Genomic DNA, 19945 nt, shown 5'->3' on the forward strand with positions numbered 1-19945 from the left:
ACTTAAGCTTAATTTCAATTCTTTGCTTTAAAACAAAATGACTCTAATTTTTGAACATCCTGTATCATTTTTATAATGTTTTGCCGCAGAAATTGCCAAACAGTAAAAATGCCAGGTTTTCAAGAACCAGCATAGCTGGGTCACTACTGTAGACTGTCTGCGTGCACTCCATTCCTGTTACTATAGAAACACACACAGACTGTGGATTTATCATCAACCTTGAGAAATATTTCTTGCACAGTTCACATAAAGAAACATCTGGATCCCTTGTTTATCCTGGGGTAAAGGAAGACCACCCTCTTCCTCTGTGCTGTGGGAATCTCGTTATATTCCACTGCATTTCTTTAGCTGTAAAACTTCTAATGTTGGTATATCAAATTCGCTTTGTATTTTAGTAGGATTGATTATAATTACTGGAATACATTTGGAAAATGAGGATTCATGTTCATGCCAGTTCAATTAACTATGACTGTGAAAATTGTATTTTTTGTTGTTGTTGTTGTTTTGCGGTACGTGGGCCTCTCACTGCTGTGGCCTCTCCCGTTGTGGAGCACAGGCTCCGGACGTGCAGGCTCAGCGGCCATGGCTCACGGGCCCAGCTGCTCCGCGGCATGTGGGATCTTCCCGGACCAGGTAATGAACCCGTGTCCCCTGCATCGGCAGGCAGACTCTCAACCACTGCGCCACCAGGGGAACCCGAAAATTGTATTTTGAGAGCTTCCACATTCTGAATTTCAGATCTACAGTATTAATAACACTAGGGTTTTAAATAGATATGCTTATAAAGGAGTTTTTGATATCTTTTGGTCTTTTGTTGGGTTAATAGACTCTCCCTGGAAATTCATTTGACTTCATGCCAGTCTCTTGGGGCTTTAAGCCTTGCAGGGAATTGTAGCCCAGAACTAAGGAGAATCTCAGTAGTGGCTAGGTAACTGGTTATCAGTCAAATTTTGCCGAGGATATTCCTGAGGAGACCATAGTTGCGTTTATATTATCTTGCATTCTTCACAGCAAGATCCTCAACAAGTCTTTAAAGCATTTCATTTATATGTAATAACTCCCTTAAGTTTACACAGTTCAGTTTAAAAGGTTCATTAAGCCCCTCCTCTGAGCCTTTGCTTTGGGTTCTAGGAGCAGATGGATGAATAAAATTACTTCCTGCTCTTAAGAAAATCACATAAACAGATTGTTCCATGATTAATTCTAAGAGGTTTTATCTTAGGAACACAGAGGAAAGTTACTCAGACTAGCCTAGAACTTAAGTGACTACTCCTTGGAAATGACTTTCTGAGCTCAAAAGATGACTAAAAGTCAAGCCCCCCAAAAAAGTAAAAGGGCGTATTAGGCATAGGAGATAACATTAGTAAAGGCACAGTGGTACAAAATCGTGTGTACGGTAATTCTCAGTAACCTGACGTTACTAGTGTACAAAAGTGACTTAAGGTTGGAGATATGGATAGAGACCTTGCTTAGAGGGCCTGTGTGCTCTGTTGGCTGAAGTGCTTTGACTTTTTCTAGGAATCATTGAAGGGTTTTAATCAGGAAAGTGATGCGGTTAGATTTACAAATTGAGTAACCTAGGAATGTATTGAAGGGGCAGTTGGGTCTGAAGACAGAAGTAGGTAATTTATGCAACACCTTTAGAACTACTTCTGATTCCAGAAAGCCTGAATAATGACATCAATATGAGGGATTTTGATCCATAATAAAATATAAAGTTTTTTTCTTATTGAGAAGAAACTGGTGTTAAACATAGGAAAGTAAGTATATACAGCACAGCATGTAATTCTGTAAAGTGGAATCTAGCAATGTGTACAGTCTACCAAAGGGCATTGTTCATTTTAATAATTTGTTATAGTGACTTAGACTAAACATTTCACACATCATGAATACTTAATTGATGTTTATAGCCTCAAGCTGTTCATCTGAAACATAACATGCTTCCTTTTTCTTTTTTTTTTTTTTTTTTGCGGTACGCGGGACTCTCACTGTTGTGGCCTCTCCCGTTGCGGAGCACAGGCTCCGGACGCGCAGGCTCAGCGGCCATGGCTCACAGGCCCAGCCGCTCCGCGGCATGTGGGATCTTCCCGGACCCGGGCACGAACCCGTGTGCCCTGCATCGGCAGGCGGACTCTCAACCACTGCGCCACCAGGGAAGCCCTTCCTTTTTCTTTTAACTCTGTATCTAAGATTGACTTAAGTAAACTTTTCTGTTATCACTCCCCTCATGAATAAGTTGGTGAGTGAATGAATGAATGACCTAAAGCTTTAGTTGATAACTTTCAACTTTTTTCCTTTAAAAATGTCCGTGAACGACTTCAACAAAATTAAGAAAATATTTATTGATTGATTTCTTTCATCTCTTTTTTTTCATTCACTGATTTCTTTCATCTCAAAACAAAACAAAAACCAACGTGGAAACATTGTTCAGAGGAAGAACTTGTCCTAAATTGTTTGCCTGTGATGGTTTCATTTACTTGGAAGTACATATTAGAATGGGCGGAACACTAGTTCGCTAAGTCTCCCACCAAATTGTTAGCTCTGGGCAGCGGGATCGGGAAGTGTGTGACGTAAAGTGAATGTTTGGGTTGCTGTTTACTCAACATACTTAGGGATGGTGAGAAATGAGCTTACTGGCCAAGAGCCAGTGCTGTGGGACAGAGGGTCTGTGTGTGGATCCTCCATTTACAGGATGTCTGACTGTGGGCAAGTCACTTAATCATGCTGGCCTTCATTTTTCTCTTGTGAAATGGGGGAAGCAATAGTGTCTCCTCGAAGAGGTGTTATAAGGAGTGAAATAATATAACAAATGTGAAGCATTTAGAGTAGCATTGACACATCGTAAGTCCTCAAATGTTAGTCATTATTATTATTACTTTAGTAATACAAAAAATTTAAAACATACATCTTTATCAGGGATTTATTCATGACAAAGGTATGAGAGTTTTTGGTGGCCTCTGTGGAGGAGTTTTAAAATGTATGGGTGAGGGACTTCCCTGGATGTCCAGTGGTGAGGACTCCGAGCTTCCACTGTAGGGGGGCCCGGGTTTGATCCCTAGTCGGAGAACTAAGATCCTGCAAGCTGTGTGGCACGGCCAAAAAAAAAAAAAAGTGTGGGTGAAAAACACCTAACTTCCTATCCTGCCTGTCTTTCGTGGCCTAAATGCCTCCTTCCCCAGTGAGCATTGTCCTCAAATGTCTTCTAATTCTTGTGACACACAATGTAATTCCTTTTTTGTGTGTGTGTGCTTTGCTCTTTATTTTTTTTTATTTTATTATTTTTTTTACATCTTTATTGGAGTATAATTGCTTAACAATGGTGTGTTAGTTTCTGCTTTATAACAAAATGAATCAGTTATACATATACATATGTTCCCATATCCCCTCCCTCTTGCGTCTCCCTCCCACCCTCCCTATCCCACCCCTCCAGGCATTCACAAAGCACCGAGCTGATCTCCGTGTGCTATGCGGCTGCTTCCCACTAGCTATCTACCTTACGTTTGGGTCTATATGTGTCCATGCCTCTCTTTCGCTTTGTTACAGCTTACCCTTCCCCCTCCCCATATCTTCAAGTCCATTCTCTAGTCGGTCTGTGTCTTTATTCCTGTCTTACCCCTAGGTTCTTCATGACATTTTTTTTCTTCTTAAATTCCATATATATGTGTTAGCATACGGTATTTGTCTTTCTCTTTCTGACTTACTTCACTCTGTATGACAGACTCTAGGTCTATCCACCTCATTACAAATAGCTCAATTTTGTTTCTTTTTATGGCTGAGTAATACTCCATTTTATATATGTGCCACATCTTCTTTATCCATTCATCCGATGATGGACACTTAGGTTGTTTCCATCTCCGGGCTATTGTAAATAGGGCTGCTATGAACATTTTGGTACGTGACTCTTTTTGAATTATGGTTCTCTCAGGGTATATGCCCAGTAGTGGGATTGATGGGTCATATGGTAGTTCTATTTGTAGTTTTTTAAGGAACCTCCATACTGTTCTCCATAGTGGCTGTACCAATTCACATTCCCACCAGCAGTGCAAGAGTGTTCCCTTTTTTCCACACCCTCTCCAGCATTTATTGTTTCTAGATTTTTTGATGATGGCCATTCTGACTGGTGTGAGATGATATCTCATTGTAGTTTTGATTTGCATTTCTCTAATGATTAAAGATGTTGAGCAGGGCTTCTCTGGTGGCGCAGTGGTTGAGAATCTGCCTGCCAATGCAGGGGACACGGGTTCGAGCCCTGGTCTGGGAAGATCCCACATGCCGCAGAGCAACTGGGCCCGTGAGCCACAATTACTGAGCCTGCGCATCTGGAGCCTGTGCTCCACAACAAGAGAGGCTGCGACAGTGAGAGGCCCACGCACTGCGATGAAGAGTGGCCCCCACTTGCCACAACTAGAGAAAGCCCTTGCACAGAAACGAAGACCCAGCACAGCCATAAAAAATAAATAAATAAATAAATTTAAAAACATTTCATGACTTATGTCAATATTTAAAAAAGAAAAAAAGACGTTGAGCATTCTTTCATGTGTTTGTTGGCAGTCTGTATATCTTCTGTGGAGAAATGTCTATTTAGGTTTTCTGCCCATTTTTGGATTGGGTTGTTTGTTTTTTTGTTATTGAGCCGCATGAGCTGCTTATAAAATTTGGAGATTAATCCTTTGTCAGTTGCTTCATTTGCAAATATTTTCTCCCATTCTGAGGGTTGTCTTTTGGTCTTGTTTATGGTTTCCTTTGCTGTGCAAAAGCTTTGAAGTTTCATTAGGTCCCATGTGTTTATTTTTGTCTTTATTTCCATTTCTCTAGGAGGTGGGTCCAAAAGGATCTTGCTGTGATTTATGTCATAGAGTGTTCTGCCTATGTTTTCCTCTAAGAGTTTGATGGTGTCTGGCCTTACATTTAGGTCTTTAATCCATTTTGAGCTTATTTTTGTGTATGGTGTTAGGGAGTGATCTAATCTCATACTTTTACATGTCCCTGTCCAATTTTCCCAGCACCACTTATTGAAGAGGCTGTCCTTTCTCCACTGTACATTCCTGCCTCCTTTATCAAAGATAAGGTGACCATATGTGTGTGGGTTTATCTCTGGGCTTTCTATCCTGTTCCATTGATCTATCTTTCTGTTTTTGTGCCAGTACCACACTGTCTTGATTACTGTAGCTTTGTAGTATAGTCTGAAGTCAGGGAGCCTGATTCCTCCAGCTCCATTTTTCATTCTCAGAATTGCTTTGGCTATTCGGGGTCTTTTGTGTTTCCATACAAAACACAGTGTAATTCTTAGTCACCTTCTGTTTAATGTGTTTACATATGGGTCTTGCCCATAGAATCCTATATTGTCTAATATACTAAAGAGATTGTGAATGCCTTCAGGTCAGAGATCAGGTTTTTCACAAGTTCTGTGTGCCCAGCATTGTACAGAGTGATAACAGTAATAATAGCCAATAGATACTGGGCTCTAGCTATACTCGGGGCACTGTCCGAAGTACTGCTCATGGATTAACTCTTATTTCTTACAGAAACACTGTAGACAATTAAAGTATCCACAGTTTCTGGGTAAGAAAACTGAGATTTAGGGAGGTTAAGTTGCCGAAAGTCACATAGCTAATGAGCCTTGGCTCTGGGTTTTGAACCTAGCAGTTTGATTCTGTCCACCATAGTACTCACTAGAGCGCCTCCTAATTCTGTAATGTCAGTTGGTGTGTCTGCTGTTTGAAGGCTGGCCACCAGACTGCAGTATGTATAAAAATCACTATGTAAAGGAATTTAGTTATAGTCCTAAAATATCTTCTTTTTTCATTATCAAAACTACTTTGTTGGGGCTTCCCTGGTGGCGCAGTGGTTGAGAATCTGCCTGTTAATGCAGGGGACACGGGTTCGAGCCCTGGTCTGGGAGGATCCCACATGCCGCAGAGCAACTAGGCCCGTGAGCCACAAGTACTGAGCCTGCACGTCTGGAGCCTGTGCTCCGCAACAAGAGAGTCCGCGATAGTGAGAGGCCCGTGCACCGCAATGAAGAGTGGCCCCCGCTTGCCGCAACTAGAGAAAGCCCTCGCACAGAAACGAAGACCCAACACAGCAAAAATAAATAATAAAATTAATAAACTCCTACCCCCAACATCTAAAAAAAAAAAAAAAAAAAAAAAACTACTTTGTTGATTGCATTATTGTACTCTTCGGAGGTATAGTATGAAAAAGTGTGGCTCTATTCATGCTTAGACTTTCTTGAAAATATGATACAGTGGACCATTTAGCTGAGTTGGTCAGAATATGGTGTCAAGATTTAATGCACACTTTTCCACCTTAAGAAGCAGTTGCTTTTTCTTTTCAATACTTCTTCCACCCCCTTAGCTAAACTATTTATTTTTATTTTTCCCCAACATTTTACTTTAAAATTTTTCAAGTCATTAGGAAAGTTAAAAGAATATTATAGTCAACACCTGGATTAGTGAATTGTTAACAGTTTGCCTCCTTTGTTTTACTCTAGGTATATGTACTTTTAAAATCTTAAACCATTTGGAAGTTGTGGATCACATGACACTTTAAATGTTTCAGCATAGCTCTCCTACGAATAGGGATAGGGACATTTTCTTACATACACAGAACACTGTTATACCTTGGAAAATTAGTAGCTCCATTGTTTAGTAGCTAGTTCACATTTTAAATTCTCATTTTCTCCAAAACATTTTTACATTCGTATGTATGTTTACATCCAGGATTTCATCAAAGTTTACCCATTATTGCATTGGTTGTTAAATCTTGTCTTTTGAAATATAGAATAGTCTTTCCACCTTTTGTTTGTAACATTAACTTTTGAAGAGCCGAGGCCAGTTTTCTGAGAGAAGATCCCACGTTTTGGATTTGTCTGATGGTTTCCTCATTTTGAGATTCAGTGTAAGTGCTGGGAAGGGAACTTCGGAGATGATGCTGTGTTCATGAATCACACCACAAGGCACAGGAGGCCTGTCCGCCTGGCTTCTGGTAACGCCATGTCTCCTCACTTGTCTGAAATGCTGCCCGCCACAGCTCTCTCCTGTACGTATTTCTGTTTGCAAGTAGAAAGTAACTTGTGGAGTGATGATGCATATTTAAACTGTCGTTTCAGTTGTCTTATTTTTACGCAAAGACCCTTAGTGGATCTCTCCCCATTTCCTAGAATGTAAGAGTGTAAGGGTCTTCTTTGTTAGATACGTATTTTGCAAATATTTTCTCTCTGCCTATAATTCACCTTTTTTTTGCCATTTAAATTTTTTTATTTGTAAATTTTCTATTGAAGTATACTTGATTTACAATGTTGTGTTAGTTTCACACCTTTTTGTTTTCTTAACTGTGACTTTTGAAGAGCAGGAGTTTTTAATTTTGAAGTCCATTTTATCAGTCTTTTTCTTTCATAGCTCATGGTATTTGTGTCCTGTTTAAGAAATCTTCTGGGGCTTCCCTGGTGGCGCAGTGGTTGAGAGTCCGCCTGCCGGTGCAGGGGACACGGGTTCGTGCCCTGGTCTGGGAAGATCCCACATGCCGCGGAGCGGCTGGGCCCGTGAGCCATGGCTGCTGAGCCTGCGCGTCCGGAGCCTGTGCTCCGCAAGGGGAGAGGCCACAACAGTGAGAGGCCCGCCTACCGCAAAAAAAAAAAAGAAATCTTCTGCCTAACACAGGGGTATATTTTCTCCCACGTTTTATTCTAGAAGTTTTATGGTTTGACTTTAGTACCAGGTTTATGAACTAATTTTAGTTATTTTTTGTGTATAATGTAAAGAAAGGGTGAGGTTCGCTTTTTCCATACTGATATCCAGTCACTTTTTCCTGGCTCTGTCTGTTGAAAATACCATCGTTTCCTCTTGACTTACCTTGGCACCTTTGTGGAAGATCAGTTGGCCATGTAACTATGGGTGTCAATGTTTTATTTGTTTGCTTGTTTGTTTTTTACAATGAGCATAATACATTTTTACCAAACAAGGGATTAGTGGGTGAGTAAAGTTACATTATAGGCTAATATCCCCAGAAATCCTGCAGGTCAGTGGAGGTGTACTAATTTTTAACCCTTTGAGGCCAGGGACTCTTTCATTCATCTGTTAATTGAACAGTCTTGAGTGTCCAGCATTGAATAAGACATCCATGGTCCCTGCACTTACGGAGCATGCAGTGGAATGAGGGAGACAGACCATAAGAAGGCGAACGCGTACCTGAATAATAACATACTGTGGTGAGTCCTACAAAGGATGAAAAATAGACTTACTGAGGAGAATGAGCAGAGAACCTCAGAAGTCCTATCTGAGAGGTTTTTAAGCTGGAGCAGCACATATGGGAATCCCGATTGCAGAAATGAAGTTGGCACATTTGAGAAATTGAAAAGAAGCCCCTGGAGTGTAATGCTTCCAGTGGAGAGTGTTCGTAGATAACTTTGGAAATGTAAACTGAGGCCTGACCATGCAGGGACTTGCTGGGATGATACATAGTCTGGATTTTATTTGAGTGAACTGGGAAGGCATTGAAGGTTTTGTTGCTTGTTTTTGCTTATTTTAGCAAATCATGTAATTACTGTCTAGATCAATAAATTAAACATAACTAGCAGCTTAAAAACCTCCCTTATGGCCCCCCTCCAGTGTTTACAGCATGCCGTCCAAAAAAAGCAACTACTGTTCTGACAGCTATCTCCATGGATTTAGTTTTAACTTCATCCTGTTTTTGAACCTTGTGTAAATGAAATCACACTGTGTACTATATAAGTGGAATCGTGGTGCCTGGGTTCTTTCATTCAGAATGACTTTTGTGAGAGTCATCCATGTTGTCGCTCATTTTCCCTGCTGTAATCTGAGGAGTCGTCACGTGATCGGGTTAGCTTTTAAAAGGCGGCGGGCTGTCCTCTGGGGAAGTGGGCTCTGAGAGGCAGGAGAAGCAGCCTGGAGACTGCGGAGGCAGCTGTGCGGGAGCCAAGGGGAGGTGCAGGGGCCAGTGTGAGGAGCTGGAGACGTGGCACGAGGCAGGCAAGTGTGAGACGTGCACTTGGGAGGTAAGACTCCGGGAGTTCACTGACAGATTGGGCAAGAGTAGGAGTGAAGGGAAGGGCTGTGTCATGGTCTCCAGGTTTCTGGGTTTGACAACTGATAGATGGAAGTTTCATCTCCTTCTCATAGGAGGGACTGGGGGAAGGACACACTTAAGTAAAATAAAAACTAAGAGTTCATTATTGGGTATTTTAAGATGCTTGTGAGATATGAGAGAAGCTGTCAAACAGGCATTTGTATTATAGGTATGGAGCATATTGGATTAAAATGGGAAGTTTGGGTAGTTTGCATGTTATGAGGCAGCTGCCATGTAAAGAGTTCTGTATTGGAGTTAGAAGATCTGAGTTTCACCATTTTACTCAACTTCTGTTGGCTGTGTGACTAAGGGCAAATCACTTGATCTTTTTGAGCTCCATTCCTTCTCATCTGTAAAATGGGAATGATACTTTGCCTCATAGGATTAAACAACATGTAATATATTAGGCCTCAGTTTATAGATATTTGGCCCAGTGGATGCTCAGAAAAGTTCATTCATGCACATGCAATTTGGATTGGTAGGAGAAAGTCGGATTATGGAAAATTTTGAAAGGCATGGAAGGGACTTGGTGTGGTATGGAGTTCAGAGTGTCTTAATATGGGAGTAGACCCAGTGCAGTTTGGTCTAGATGAAACTAAAGAAGAAGTAGTTAGAGGTGAGAAATATCTAGAAAATCAGTCATTGTAGGTCCAGGATAAGGTGCTGACGAGGGCCTGGCCTGACATGGATGTAGAGATCAAAGAACAAATCAGAGTTCAAAGGAAGAGACTAGACTTGTCCAGTGATTAGTTTTACGGCCTCACAGAGAGGGAAGACTCAGTCACCTGTGAACCTGAGGCTGCTAGCCTGGGAAGCTAGAAAAATAGTGGAAGCAACGGCCGATCTGGGGTAGTCTGAAAGGAAAGCTGAGTTAAGGAAGGACAGTCTGTTCAGCTTTGAACGTATTACTCTTAAGGTTATAGTATGTTGTCTGTGGGTGGTTGGATATTCTCTGGCAGTGAGATCTTGTGGAAGAGAGCACAGGATTAGAAGCTAAGAGGTTGCTTTTTCAGGCTTAATCACTAATTAGCTTTGCAGTCTTGGGAAATTCAGCAAATATTGAATGTAGTTATCTGAAAAATGAAGCTAACACCTCCCCTGTCAGCTTTACAGGCTTGTTTTGTGGCTTAAATAAGAATGTATATGAGGGGACTTCCCTGGTGGTGCAGTGGTTAAGACTCGGAGCTCCCAAAGCAGGGGGCCTGGGTTTGATCCCTGGTCAGGGAACTAGATCCCACATGCATGCCACAACTAACAGTCCGCATGCCACAACTAAGGTGCAGGCGAGCCTCAACTAAGACCTGGTACAACCAAATTAATTAATTAATTAAAAAAAATGTATATGAAGACACTGTAATTGTAAACTCTTATACTATCATTGTAATAGGGTAATGTTATTTCTGTTCTTAGTTCAAACTAAGATAAAATATTTGGTTATAGAGCTAGAGAAGAGAAGAGAAGGGGGAAAATACCAAACTTCTCAGAAGTTTGTGTTTGAAACTAAATCGAAAGCATCAGAAATCTTAGTCTCTGAATACATGTGCCTGAAACCCTCTGTAGACTATAATTTGGGGAGACTATCTGGAAGCTGATCTTGTGTACAACAATTATGAGAACCAAAAACACAGGTTGCATCTTGTCAAATGTTGGTATTTAACTTGCCTTCAAGTTGGAAGTTTGGAGAACTTTTGAATTCTACCTGTGTACTTGGCCCATGTGTGTTTACGGAATTTTATTTATTTTCTTTTTTTATTTCTTTTTCACATCTGACTTTTACTACAGGATAATGATTTAATTAAGTATTCCTTTAGTTTTTAAAATTAATTTATTTACATTTTGGCTGCGTTAGGTCTTTGTTGCTTCACGCGGGCTCTCTCTCTTGTGGCGAGCGGGGGCTTCTCTTCGTTGCAGTGCGCGGGCTTCTCATTGCAGTGGCTTCTTTTGCTGCAGAGCATGGGCTCTAGGTGCACAGGCTTCAGTAGTTATGGCACGCTGGGCTCAGTATTTGTGGCTCGCGGGCTCTAGAGCGCAGGCTCAGTAGTTTTGGCGCACAGGCTTAGTGGCTCCGCGGCATGTGGGATCTTCCCAGACCAGGGCTCGAACCCGTGTCCCCTGCATTGGCAGGCGGATTCTTAACCACCGTGCCACCAGGGAAGTCCCTGTTTATGGAATTTTAGAACATACCCTTCTAGTGTCTGTGAGCTATATAGATTTTTGCCAAGGGTCAGAGTAGGGTAATGTTTCAACTCTTAAGCTATATATATATAAAGAGATGATTTCTAACCTTTGTCAGCATTATCAGTACAGTATGCTGGTTAGGATCACAGACTATGAAACCAGACTGCCTGGCTCGAATCCCAGCTGTCAGCTAATGACTGGCCTTGTGCATTTGAGCAAGTCATAACCTCTCTTGCCTCTGTTTCCCCATCCATAATGGGAACTGACATTAATGTCTAGCTGAAGGTTGTTGGGAGCATTAAATGTAGTAGTGTATTTAGAGCGCTTAACAGCTCCTGGCACACTCTATAAGTGCTCTTTAAGTGTTAGCGGTGGTTATTATAGAATAGTTAGTCGTTATTTTGGCAGTGACCAAGGAATAAAAGCACATGAAGGAAAGAAACAAATCCTCTCAGAACCTACAGCTGAAGAAAATGTAAGTGGCATAGTGGCAAAAATCTTGGGCTTTAGAGTCAGAGATGCTTACATTCAAATCCTGATTCGGCCCCCTGGTTATAGGGGGTACCCACCTTGCAGAGTTGTTTTGAGGATTAAATGAGATACATATAAAGTGCTTGGCCCAGAGTAGATGCTAAAAAAGCGGGAGTACTCCCTCACACCCCATGCCCCCCATCCCTCACTCCACTATAGAGCAGTAAGGGCAGTTTGATTTCCTATATGCTCGCATATTCATTGTTTGCAATTTTAGAACTTCTAAAATTCTTTCCACTTGCTAACAGCAGAATAAACAACAGCTGTTTAATTGGATACACCTTGGAAAGTTGTCAGCTTTTGTTTCCTTCTTCCCTTTGCTCTTCTGGGTTACTTCCTTTATCATTATGGTAAATCCTACTAGAACCAAGATGGTGGACATTATTAGTTGGTCATGGAATTGAACTGGACTGTAGCTTCAGAATCCTCTTCCCAGTATTCCGGCAGCTACAGTCAGTTCATCAGACTTGATACAGTAGTGAAATCCTCTCAGCCTTAGAGCTTTTTAGAATAAATGTTTATTGGATTTTCAGAATAATATCTGGGCAGTCCATTAATCCTCTGTCTCAAGATGTGAGACTGTCAAACCTTATGACAAAGCAGAGTGGTCTTAGAGCATTTCCTAACAGATGCTTATCCATACTGTAACATTGTTACACAGTGTGGGCATTTTCAGACACCTTCTAGAGAAGGCACAATAATTGTGAGAGTATAATGCAGTGACCCAACCAGGAGTGTGCATCAGTATGAGCTGGAATGTGGCCTTAAAATACTCACGCTCTAGGCCTCACCCCAGATTTACTGAATCAGAGTCATCAGTATATAGATCTTGACATGTGCCTTTTGTAAAAGTAAAGATGATTCTGCTATACATACCACTGATTAAAAACAACTAGATACTGGCAAGAGTATAGGAAATCAGGCATCCCCTCACACTACTGGTACGAGTATAAATTGATATAGTACAGCCTATAAAACAGTTTTGCAGTATCTATCAAAATTCAGATCTGTCCTGGAAGAATACATATATGCATAAAGATACAGTTTCAGGAAAGTTTCCTGTAAACCTGTTTATAATACCAAAGAGTTGTGAGCAACTCAATGATTGTCAGTACGCAAATGGTTAAATATGTTAGGGTAGATTACACAGTTGTTTACTGTGCAACCACTGAAAGAGTGAAGTATGTATGAGAGTGATCTGTACACGCTGATGTAGAAAGCTATCTAGGACATACTTTAAGTTGAACAAGCAAGTCACAGAGTACACTCTATTTTAAACATTTTGTGTATCAATAGGTAGAGAAATATTTGGAAGAGTACCCACTAAAGTATTTACAGTGGTTATCCATGACTTAGGAGAATGGGAATGGTGGAGCGGGAGAGGATTTGGCCTTTTAATTTTTGTATTTAAAATATTTGCAACAAGATTTTATTATTTTTGTAATAAAAGAACCACTGGATAAAGTACGAATGATTTAAGGAAAGCGCACATGGAACCTAATTAGTATGTGTCAGGCCACTGCTTATTTTGCAATTTACGGTTTTAACTGAGACTTATAATCTCTAATTTGGGAAACAGAAAGGAATGTCAAAACTATTTTGCACGATGGCAAAGAGGATAAAACTTCGTTACTCAAGTTATTGTGAAAGTAACTGAGTTTCAAACAGATAAGCGTTTAAGATAAAAAGTATTTGCTCTGTGTCAGAATTATATTGGCTACCTGTTTTAAAAATTTAGTTTGTGCAGATCTGGATATGAAAATTGGATTCAGAATATTTTACTTTAATCCTTTTGCAGTTGATTAGCCTCTAATCTTTGAGGATGTTAACTAACACCTTTTAATCTCTCTTTTAAAACTTTAGGCCCGATGAGAGAAAGGGAAAGTTAAGGATGCTGGAGCAGAACAATGGATTTCTCTTTCTCTTTCATGCAAGGGATCATGGGAAACACAATTCAGCAACCACCTCAACTCATTGACTCCGCCAACATCCGTCAGGAGGATGCCTTTGATAACAACAGTGACATTGTTGAAGATGGTGGCCAGACACCATACGAAGCTACCTTGCAGCAAGGCTTTCAGTACCCACCTACAACAGAAGATCTTCCTCCACTCACGAATGGCTACCCATCATCAATCAGCATGTACGAAACTCAAACCAAATACCAGTCCTATAACCAGTATCCCAATGGGTCGGCCAATGGCTTTGGTGCAGTTAGAAACTTTAGCCCCACTGACTATTACCATTCAGAAATTCCAAACACAAGACCACATGAAATTCTGGAAAAACCTTCTCCTCCACAGCCACCACCTCCTCCTTCAGTACCACAGACTGTGATTCCAAAGAAGACTGGCTCACCTGAAATTAAACTAAAAATAACCAAAACTATCCAGAATGGCAGGGAATTGTTTGAGTCTTCCCTTTGTGGAGACCTTTTAAATGAAGTACAGGCAAGTGAGCACACAAAGTCCAAGCATGAAAGCAGAAAAGAAAAGAGGAAAAAAAGCAACAAGCATGATTCATCTAGATCTGAAGAGCGCAAGTCACACAAAATCCCCAAATTAGAACCAGAGGAACAAAATGTAAGTTGAAACATCTTTTTGAAAAAATTTGTAATATTTCACATTTACTGGAAGTCTAAGAGATCTTTTTCAGTTTTTATCTCTCCAAATGTAAATATTTCTGATAACTTCTTTCATCTGATCCCTAGCATGGAGCTTGGGATGTTATGATAGGTGGTAAGTAAATATTTGTTGAATAAATGAATGGACATCATCAGAGTAAAGAAATATTTTAGAAACATGTGACACTAAGAATCTTGCCTCCTATGTTTCTTTGTTTAATAGCCTCACTTAATTTTGCTTGTAATAAACTGGTTTCTGTGAAATTGAGTTATTTATAGTGAGGTGTATGGACCTAGAGTGTGTCACACAGAGTGAAGTTAGTCAGAAAGAGAAAAACAAATACTGTATGCTGACACATATATATGGAATCTTAAAAAAAAAAAAAGTTCTGAAGAACCTAGGGGCAGGACGGGAATAAAGACGGAGACGTAGAGAATGGACTTGAGGACACGGGGAGGGGTAAGGGTAAGCTGGGACGAAGTGAGAGAGTGGCATGGACATATATCCACTACCAAATGTGAAATAGCTAGTGGGAAGCAGCTGCATGGCACAGGGAGATCAGCTTGATTCTTTGCGACCACCTAAAGGAGTGGGATAAGGAGGGTGGGAGGGAGACGCAAGAGGGAAGGGATGTGGGAAAATATGTATGCATATAGCTGATTCACTTTGTTACACAGCAGAAACTAACACAGCACTGTAAAGCAATTATACTCCAATAAAGATGTTAAAAAAACCCAACCAAACAAACAAAACTCCTGGTTTCTGAAGATGAAGAGGAAAGGCAGAGAAAGATGGTTAATGATATTGGTTTTCCATTGTTCCAGACCAACTTTTGCCAGTAGAGCTTAGATTTAACCCTCATTACTAGTGTGTTTGCCACAAAATAACCGGAAGTAAATAAAATTTACTTCAAAATTTTTATAAAATCAGAGTTAGTATTCATACATATTCACTAAATCTTCAGGTAGAGGTTTTATAAAAGTCATTCTTTAATGGTAACTTAAGATGCATGCCGCTAATTTTTTTTTAACATCTCTGAGGTTTCAGTATTAATTTTCTTAATAAGAAAGGTATGTAACAAATCAATGCTAGCTTGAATGAAGAGTTTTTAGTTAGTGTTCTAATACTTGGTATTACTTGAAGATGTCCCCAAACACTGATTTGGGAAGAAATGAATATCTGTGAATTTTTATGACAGTTGTATGCTTTTCTATCTGCTCTGCCTGAATAAGTTAATTTATCATCTTCTGTTCAAAGAAATGTTTACATCTTACCAGCTCCCCTTTTCCATGGTAGCTGGGTTCCACTGCTTCACACAACTCAAATATGTTTTTCTGGAGTAAAGGTCACCCTGGTTCTAGGCTCTCACAAGTCTCAGTGTGATATTTCAGTATGTTTTTCTCATTTTTCTATAGTTTTCTTATTCATTTAACAAATATCAACTGAGTACCTAATGTGTGCTAGACACTTTTCTAAGAATTGAAAGTCGGGCAGTGAATGAAAAGTAAAGACGCCTACTTTCAGGGTGCTTCTATTCTAGTAAGAAGAGGCAGAAAATACACACATACGTATGCAAATGAGTCTACGTTTAGATAGTGGTAGGTGCTATGAAGAAAATCAAACTGGGTGATGAGAGAAAGAGTAATCGCGGACACTAGCAGTGCTTCCATCGTAGTTCTGCAGCTGTAAAATGAAGGCTTTGAAACTAAGTGGTTTCTGGAATGCCTTTGAATTTCTTATGTCATTTATTAAATGCCCCCCACAGAACTTAGCTCACGTAGTATCTTACACTGTTTATTAAATGAATGAATCAGTGGAAGGAGAGAAGTTAACTTTTTACCCTCCAGAGACATCCACTGTAGCAATTCTTTCATGGACCTGCAGTGAAAAGACATGTGATGCACTATGACCCTTAGCAATCACGAAAATGCATAAAACCTGCATTTGCTTTTAGCTTAGGTCCTAAGAACCATCTTGCTGGCCCGTCTTGCTTTTGCTCTAGAGAATCTGGCAAATAGGAGAATATCCAATTTTATTTATTAGGCTAGACTTCCTGCCTTTATTGGTAAAAATATTAAAATATATAGTTTAAAATATGTCACAAAATAGAAATAGGGCTGGAAGCGGAGAAGATAGTCTGTTCATTTTTCGTATCCACTCTTTGTTTTATTGGAATCTAGGAAAAAAATTCAGTGCAGTGATGTGATATTTCTAGTAGTCACTTTTCAGTGAGATTTTAAAGCCAATTCTGTCTTTGTTGGATGTCTGCTATGTATGGCTGTTTATATCACTTAAACCGTCAGTTAACTGTTATATCCAGGAATTAGAATGTTTAGATGTAATTTAAGAGTTTTAGTTCATTTTCTTTTTTAGTAAATCATGTGGGGCATAATTTAATATTTCATTATTTAGGATCTTACAGTATCTTGGGGTAAAGGAATGTCACTTTGACTGAAGGTATAGATGTGTTAAGTGGCATTGATTGCACTAAATGTTACCAAGACCATTGCCTGAAAGTTGAGTTTTGGGGGAAAATCCAGGGTTTTTTCTTTCAAAGAAATATGGTGATAAGCTAAGCTCTTGTTAGTTGAATTTGATTAATTAAACTTTTATCACACATGGGAGGCAGTTATAAGCTTAAGAGATGGTGCCATAAAAATGAGGCTCCATTCTGACAGTAGAACTTTGGGCTGGAGCCCCCAAAGGCCCTGCTTATTGTTAGTGCCGTGTCTCTGCTAAGCCATGCGGACAAGGGATGGGCACAAATCAACCTGTTTTTTGTAACTGTGTATGTGTTTAATGGGGTTTTCTTAACTTGAACAACATCTCTTTTGCTTTCTTCAGGACAGTTGTTTTTAAGTGCTTTAATTCTTGATGCCCTTGTGCCTCCTGGTTGTCACTGGGGGTCCACGCCCTTGGTGTTCAGCATTGTAGCGGGCGTAGAAGGGAAAGAAGCCCACATAAGAGTTTGCCCACACCACGGGACAGCTCCCTTCCCCCAGATGCTTGAGGGAAGCATAATGAGAACTGTGTGCCTGGGATGATTGTCCTCAAGCTGGGTTTGCAGATGTATAGATAGATATAGTTATAGCTATAGATATATGGATATAGATGTCGATTTTTTCCTTAAAAGCTCGCTCGTAGGTTCTTTTTTGAGACAAACAAAGCAAACAAAATCTCATCTAAAATAATACACTTCAAGATTTCACTTCTTTTTTCTTTCCTTTTTTCTTCATACTTGATCTACAAGTATTTCCTCCCAATTCTGAGCTGTTTGGCCTTCTAAAGAGTGGCTGTTCTTTGGAACAACCTAAGTGTATCTTCTCAACAATGAAAATGTGTCCAAACATCCAGGCAGCAGGAGACCTGAGATCACTACTGAAATTGTATATTTTGTAAAGCTGCTTTAGCTGTTTTCTCTCCCACCAAATTAGAAACATGTGGAAATGTTTCTGCATTTCTTCCTCCTTGGCAGGTGTAATGCCTCAGGCATGTGAGTGTAGGCCCTATTCAAACATTGGTCTTCTACTAGCACTTTGGTGGGCTTATCCACTAAGGCCAGTCTCATTAACTCTTAGCTTGCCATTTTCACTTATAAAAAGCCAGATGGCTGGTTTGGTCCCGTTAGCACTAAGTTAGAGGTTATATTTGGTTCTCCAGCCTCAGAGTGTTAGGTCTTAAAATTCTTAGAAACTGTTCATATGCATTGCGAACTTACACAGTTATTCAGAAAGTAAAAGAAAAATGCACGAATAATTTACTGACTTGACATTTTTCTTTCTACCTTAAATGATGGCATAAGTTTTTGGTTCTTTTAGAGAATATGATTTTACTTAATGTTTTGAAAACTATTAAGGATTTCGAATTCTGCCAGATTTGATGAGTATTATTCATCCTGATACATCTCTTGGGTTTTAATTTTAAAAAAGACCAATTTTTTTTTTTTTTTTTTGTCTACGCCACATGGCTTGTGGGGTCTTAGTTCCCCGACCAGGGATTGAACCTGGGCCCTCAGCAGTGAAAGCACCAAGTCCTAACCACTGGACCGCCAGGGAATTCCCCCTAATTTTTTTTTAAATTTATTTTTGGCTGCTTTGGGTCTTCCTTGCTGCACTCGGGCTTTCTCTAGGTGCGGCGAGCGGGGGGCTACTCTTTGTTCAGGTGTGCGGGCTTCTTATTGCAGTGGCTTCTCTTGTTGTGGTGCGTGGGCTTCAGTAGTTGTAGCATGCAGGCTCAGTAATTGTGGCTTCTGGGCTCTTGAGAACTGGCTCAGTAGTTGTGGCGCACGGGCTTAGCTGCTCCACGGCATGTGGGATCTTCCCGGACCAGGGCTCGAACCCGTGTCCCCTGCATTGGCAGGCGGATTCTCAACCACTGCGCCACCAGGGAAGCCCGAGTCATCTTAATTTTAAATGAGGGCTTCCCTGGTGGCACAGTGGTTGAGAATCCGCCTGCCAATGCAGGGGACACGGGTTCGAGCCCTGGTCCGGGAAGATCCCACATGCCGTGGAGCAGCTAAGCCTGTGCATCCCAACTACTGAGCCTGTGCTCTAGAGCCCGCGTGCCACAACTACTGAAGCCCGCATGCCTAGAGCCCGTGCTCGGCGACAAGAGAAGCCACCACAATGAGAAGCCCGCGCACCGCAACGAAGAGTAGCCCCGGCTCGCCACAACTAGAGAAAGCCCACATGCAGCAATGAAGACCCAATGCAGCCAAAAATAAATAAATAAATAAATAAATATTTTTAAAAAATTAAGATGACTCGAATGCTATGGGGAGCTCACTCACTGTCACCTTTTCTCTGATGCTTTCTCTTTCTGAAGCAGCACTACTAGTACCAAAAAAGGTATCTTCAGTCCCTATGTGATTTTAATCTCTTTTAAGCTTATCCTTTGAACAACTGAAGGAAAATGGATTTTATACCCAGCAGTATTTTATCTGTTGGCAATTTCTGACTCCTTATTTTTCTTGACTCCTAAGCATTTGGCTTCCCTTGACCATTTCATCTTAAAAACTCTCCTTCTCGGGCTTCCCTGGTGCGCAGTGGTTGAGAGTCCGCCTGCCGATGCAGGGGACGCAGATTCGTGCCCCGGTCCGGGAAGATCCCACATGCCGCATAGCGGCTGGGCCCGTGAGCCATGGCCGCTGGGCCTGCGCGTCCGGAGCCTGTGCTCCGCAACGGGAGAGGCCACAGCAGTGAGAGGCCTGCGTACCGGAAAAAAAAAAAAAAAAACAACTCCCCTTCTTAATTGGTATTTGTGATACTGTGTTCTCTCTCTTTACCTTTCTTTTGAGCTCAAGTCATAGGTCTCTAAATGCCTAGTAAGTATTACTGTTTTGTTCACACATTAGCACATTTTACCATGTATATTCCCTTTCTGTCACTGCAGCATCCTTATTTTTTCTTCTTTTATTTTTATAGTCTTGAAAGCTTAGAATAAATCTTCTTGGGCCTCTTTTTCTCCCTTGCCATTTCTTGCCTTTTAAAATGACTGTGTAAAAAAAATCTCAGTTCTTTGAAAGT

At 40.7% G+C, this 19945-nt stretch overlaps 1 protein-coding gene across 5 annotated transcripts in view; it reads left to right on the forward strand.

The window, feature by feature from the left end:
* NSD3 (nuclear receptor binding SET domain protein 3) overlaps window positions 1–19945 on the forward strand; it is a 109076-nt gene that overhangs the window by 23332 nt on the left and 65799 nt on the right. For all 5 annotated transcript variants that reach the window (XM_081220793.1, XM_081220794.1, XM_081220795.1 and 2 more), the window contains exon 2: window positions 13660–14378. In XM_081220793.1, coding sequence (XP_081076919.1) covers window positions 13704–14378 — 675 coding nt within the window. In that variant the 5' untranslated portion in view covers window positions 13660–13703. The remainder of the gene's footprint in view (window positions 1–13659; window positions 14379–19945) is intronic.

Source organism: Mesoplodon bidens, assembly GCF_964165515.1.
Source record: "Mesoplodon bidens genome assembly, chromosome: 20".
In the NCBI taxonomy this organism is placed as follows: domain Eukaryota; kingdom Metazoa; phylum Chordata; class Mammalia; order Artiodactyla; family Ziphiidae; genus Mesoplodon; species Mesoplodon bidens.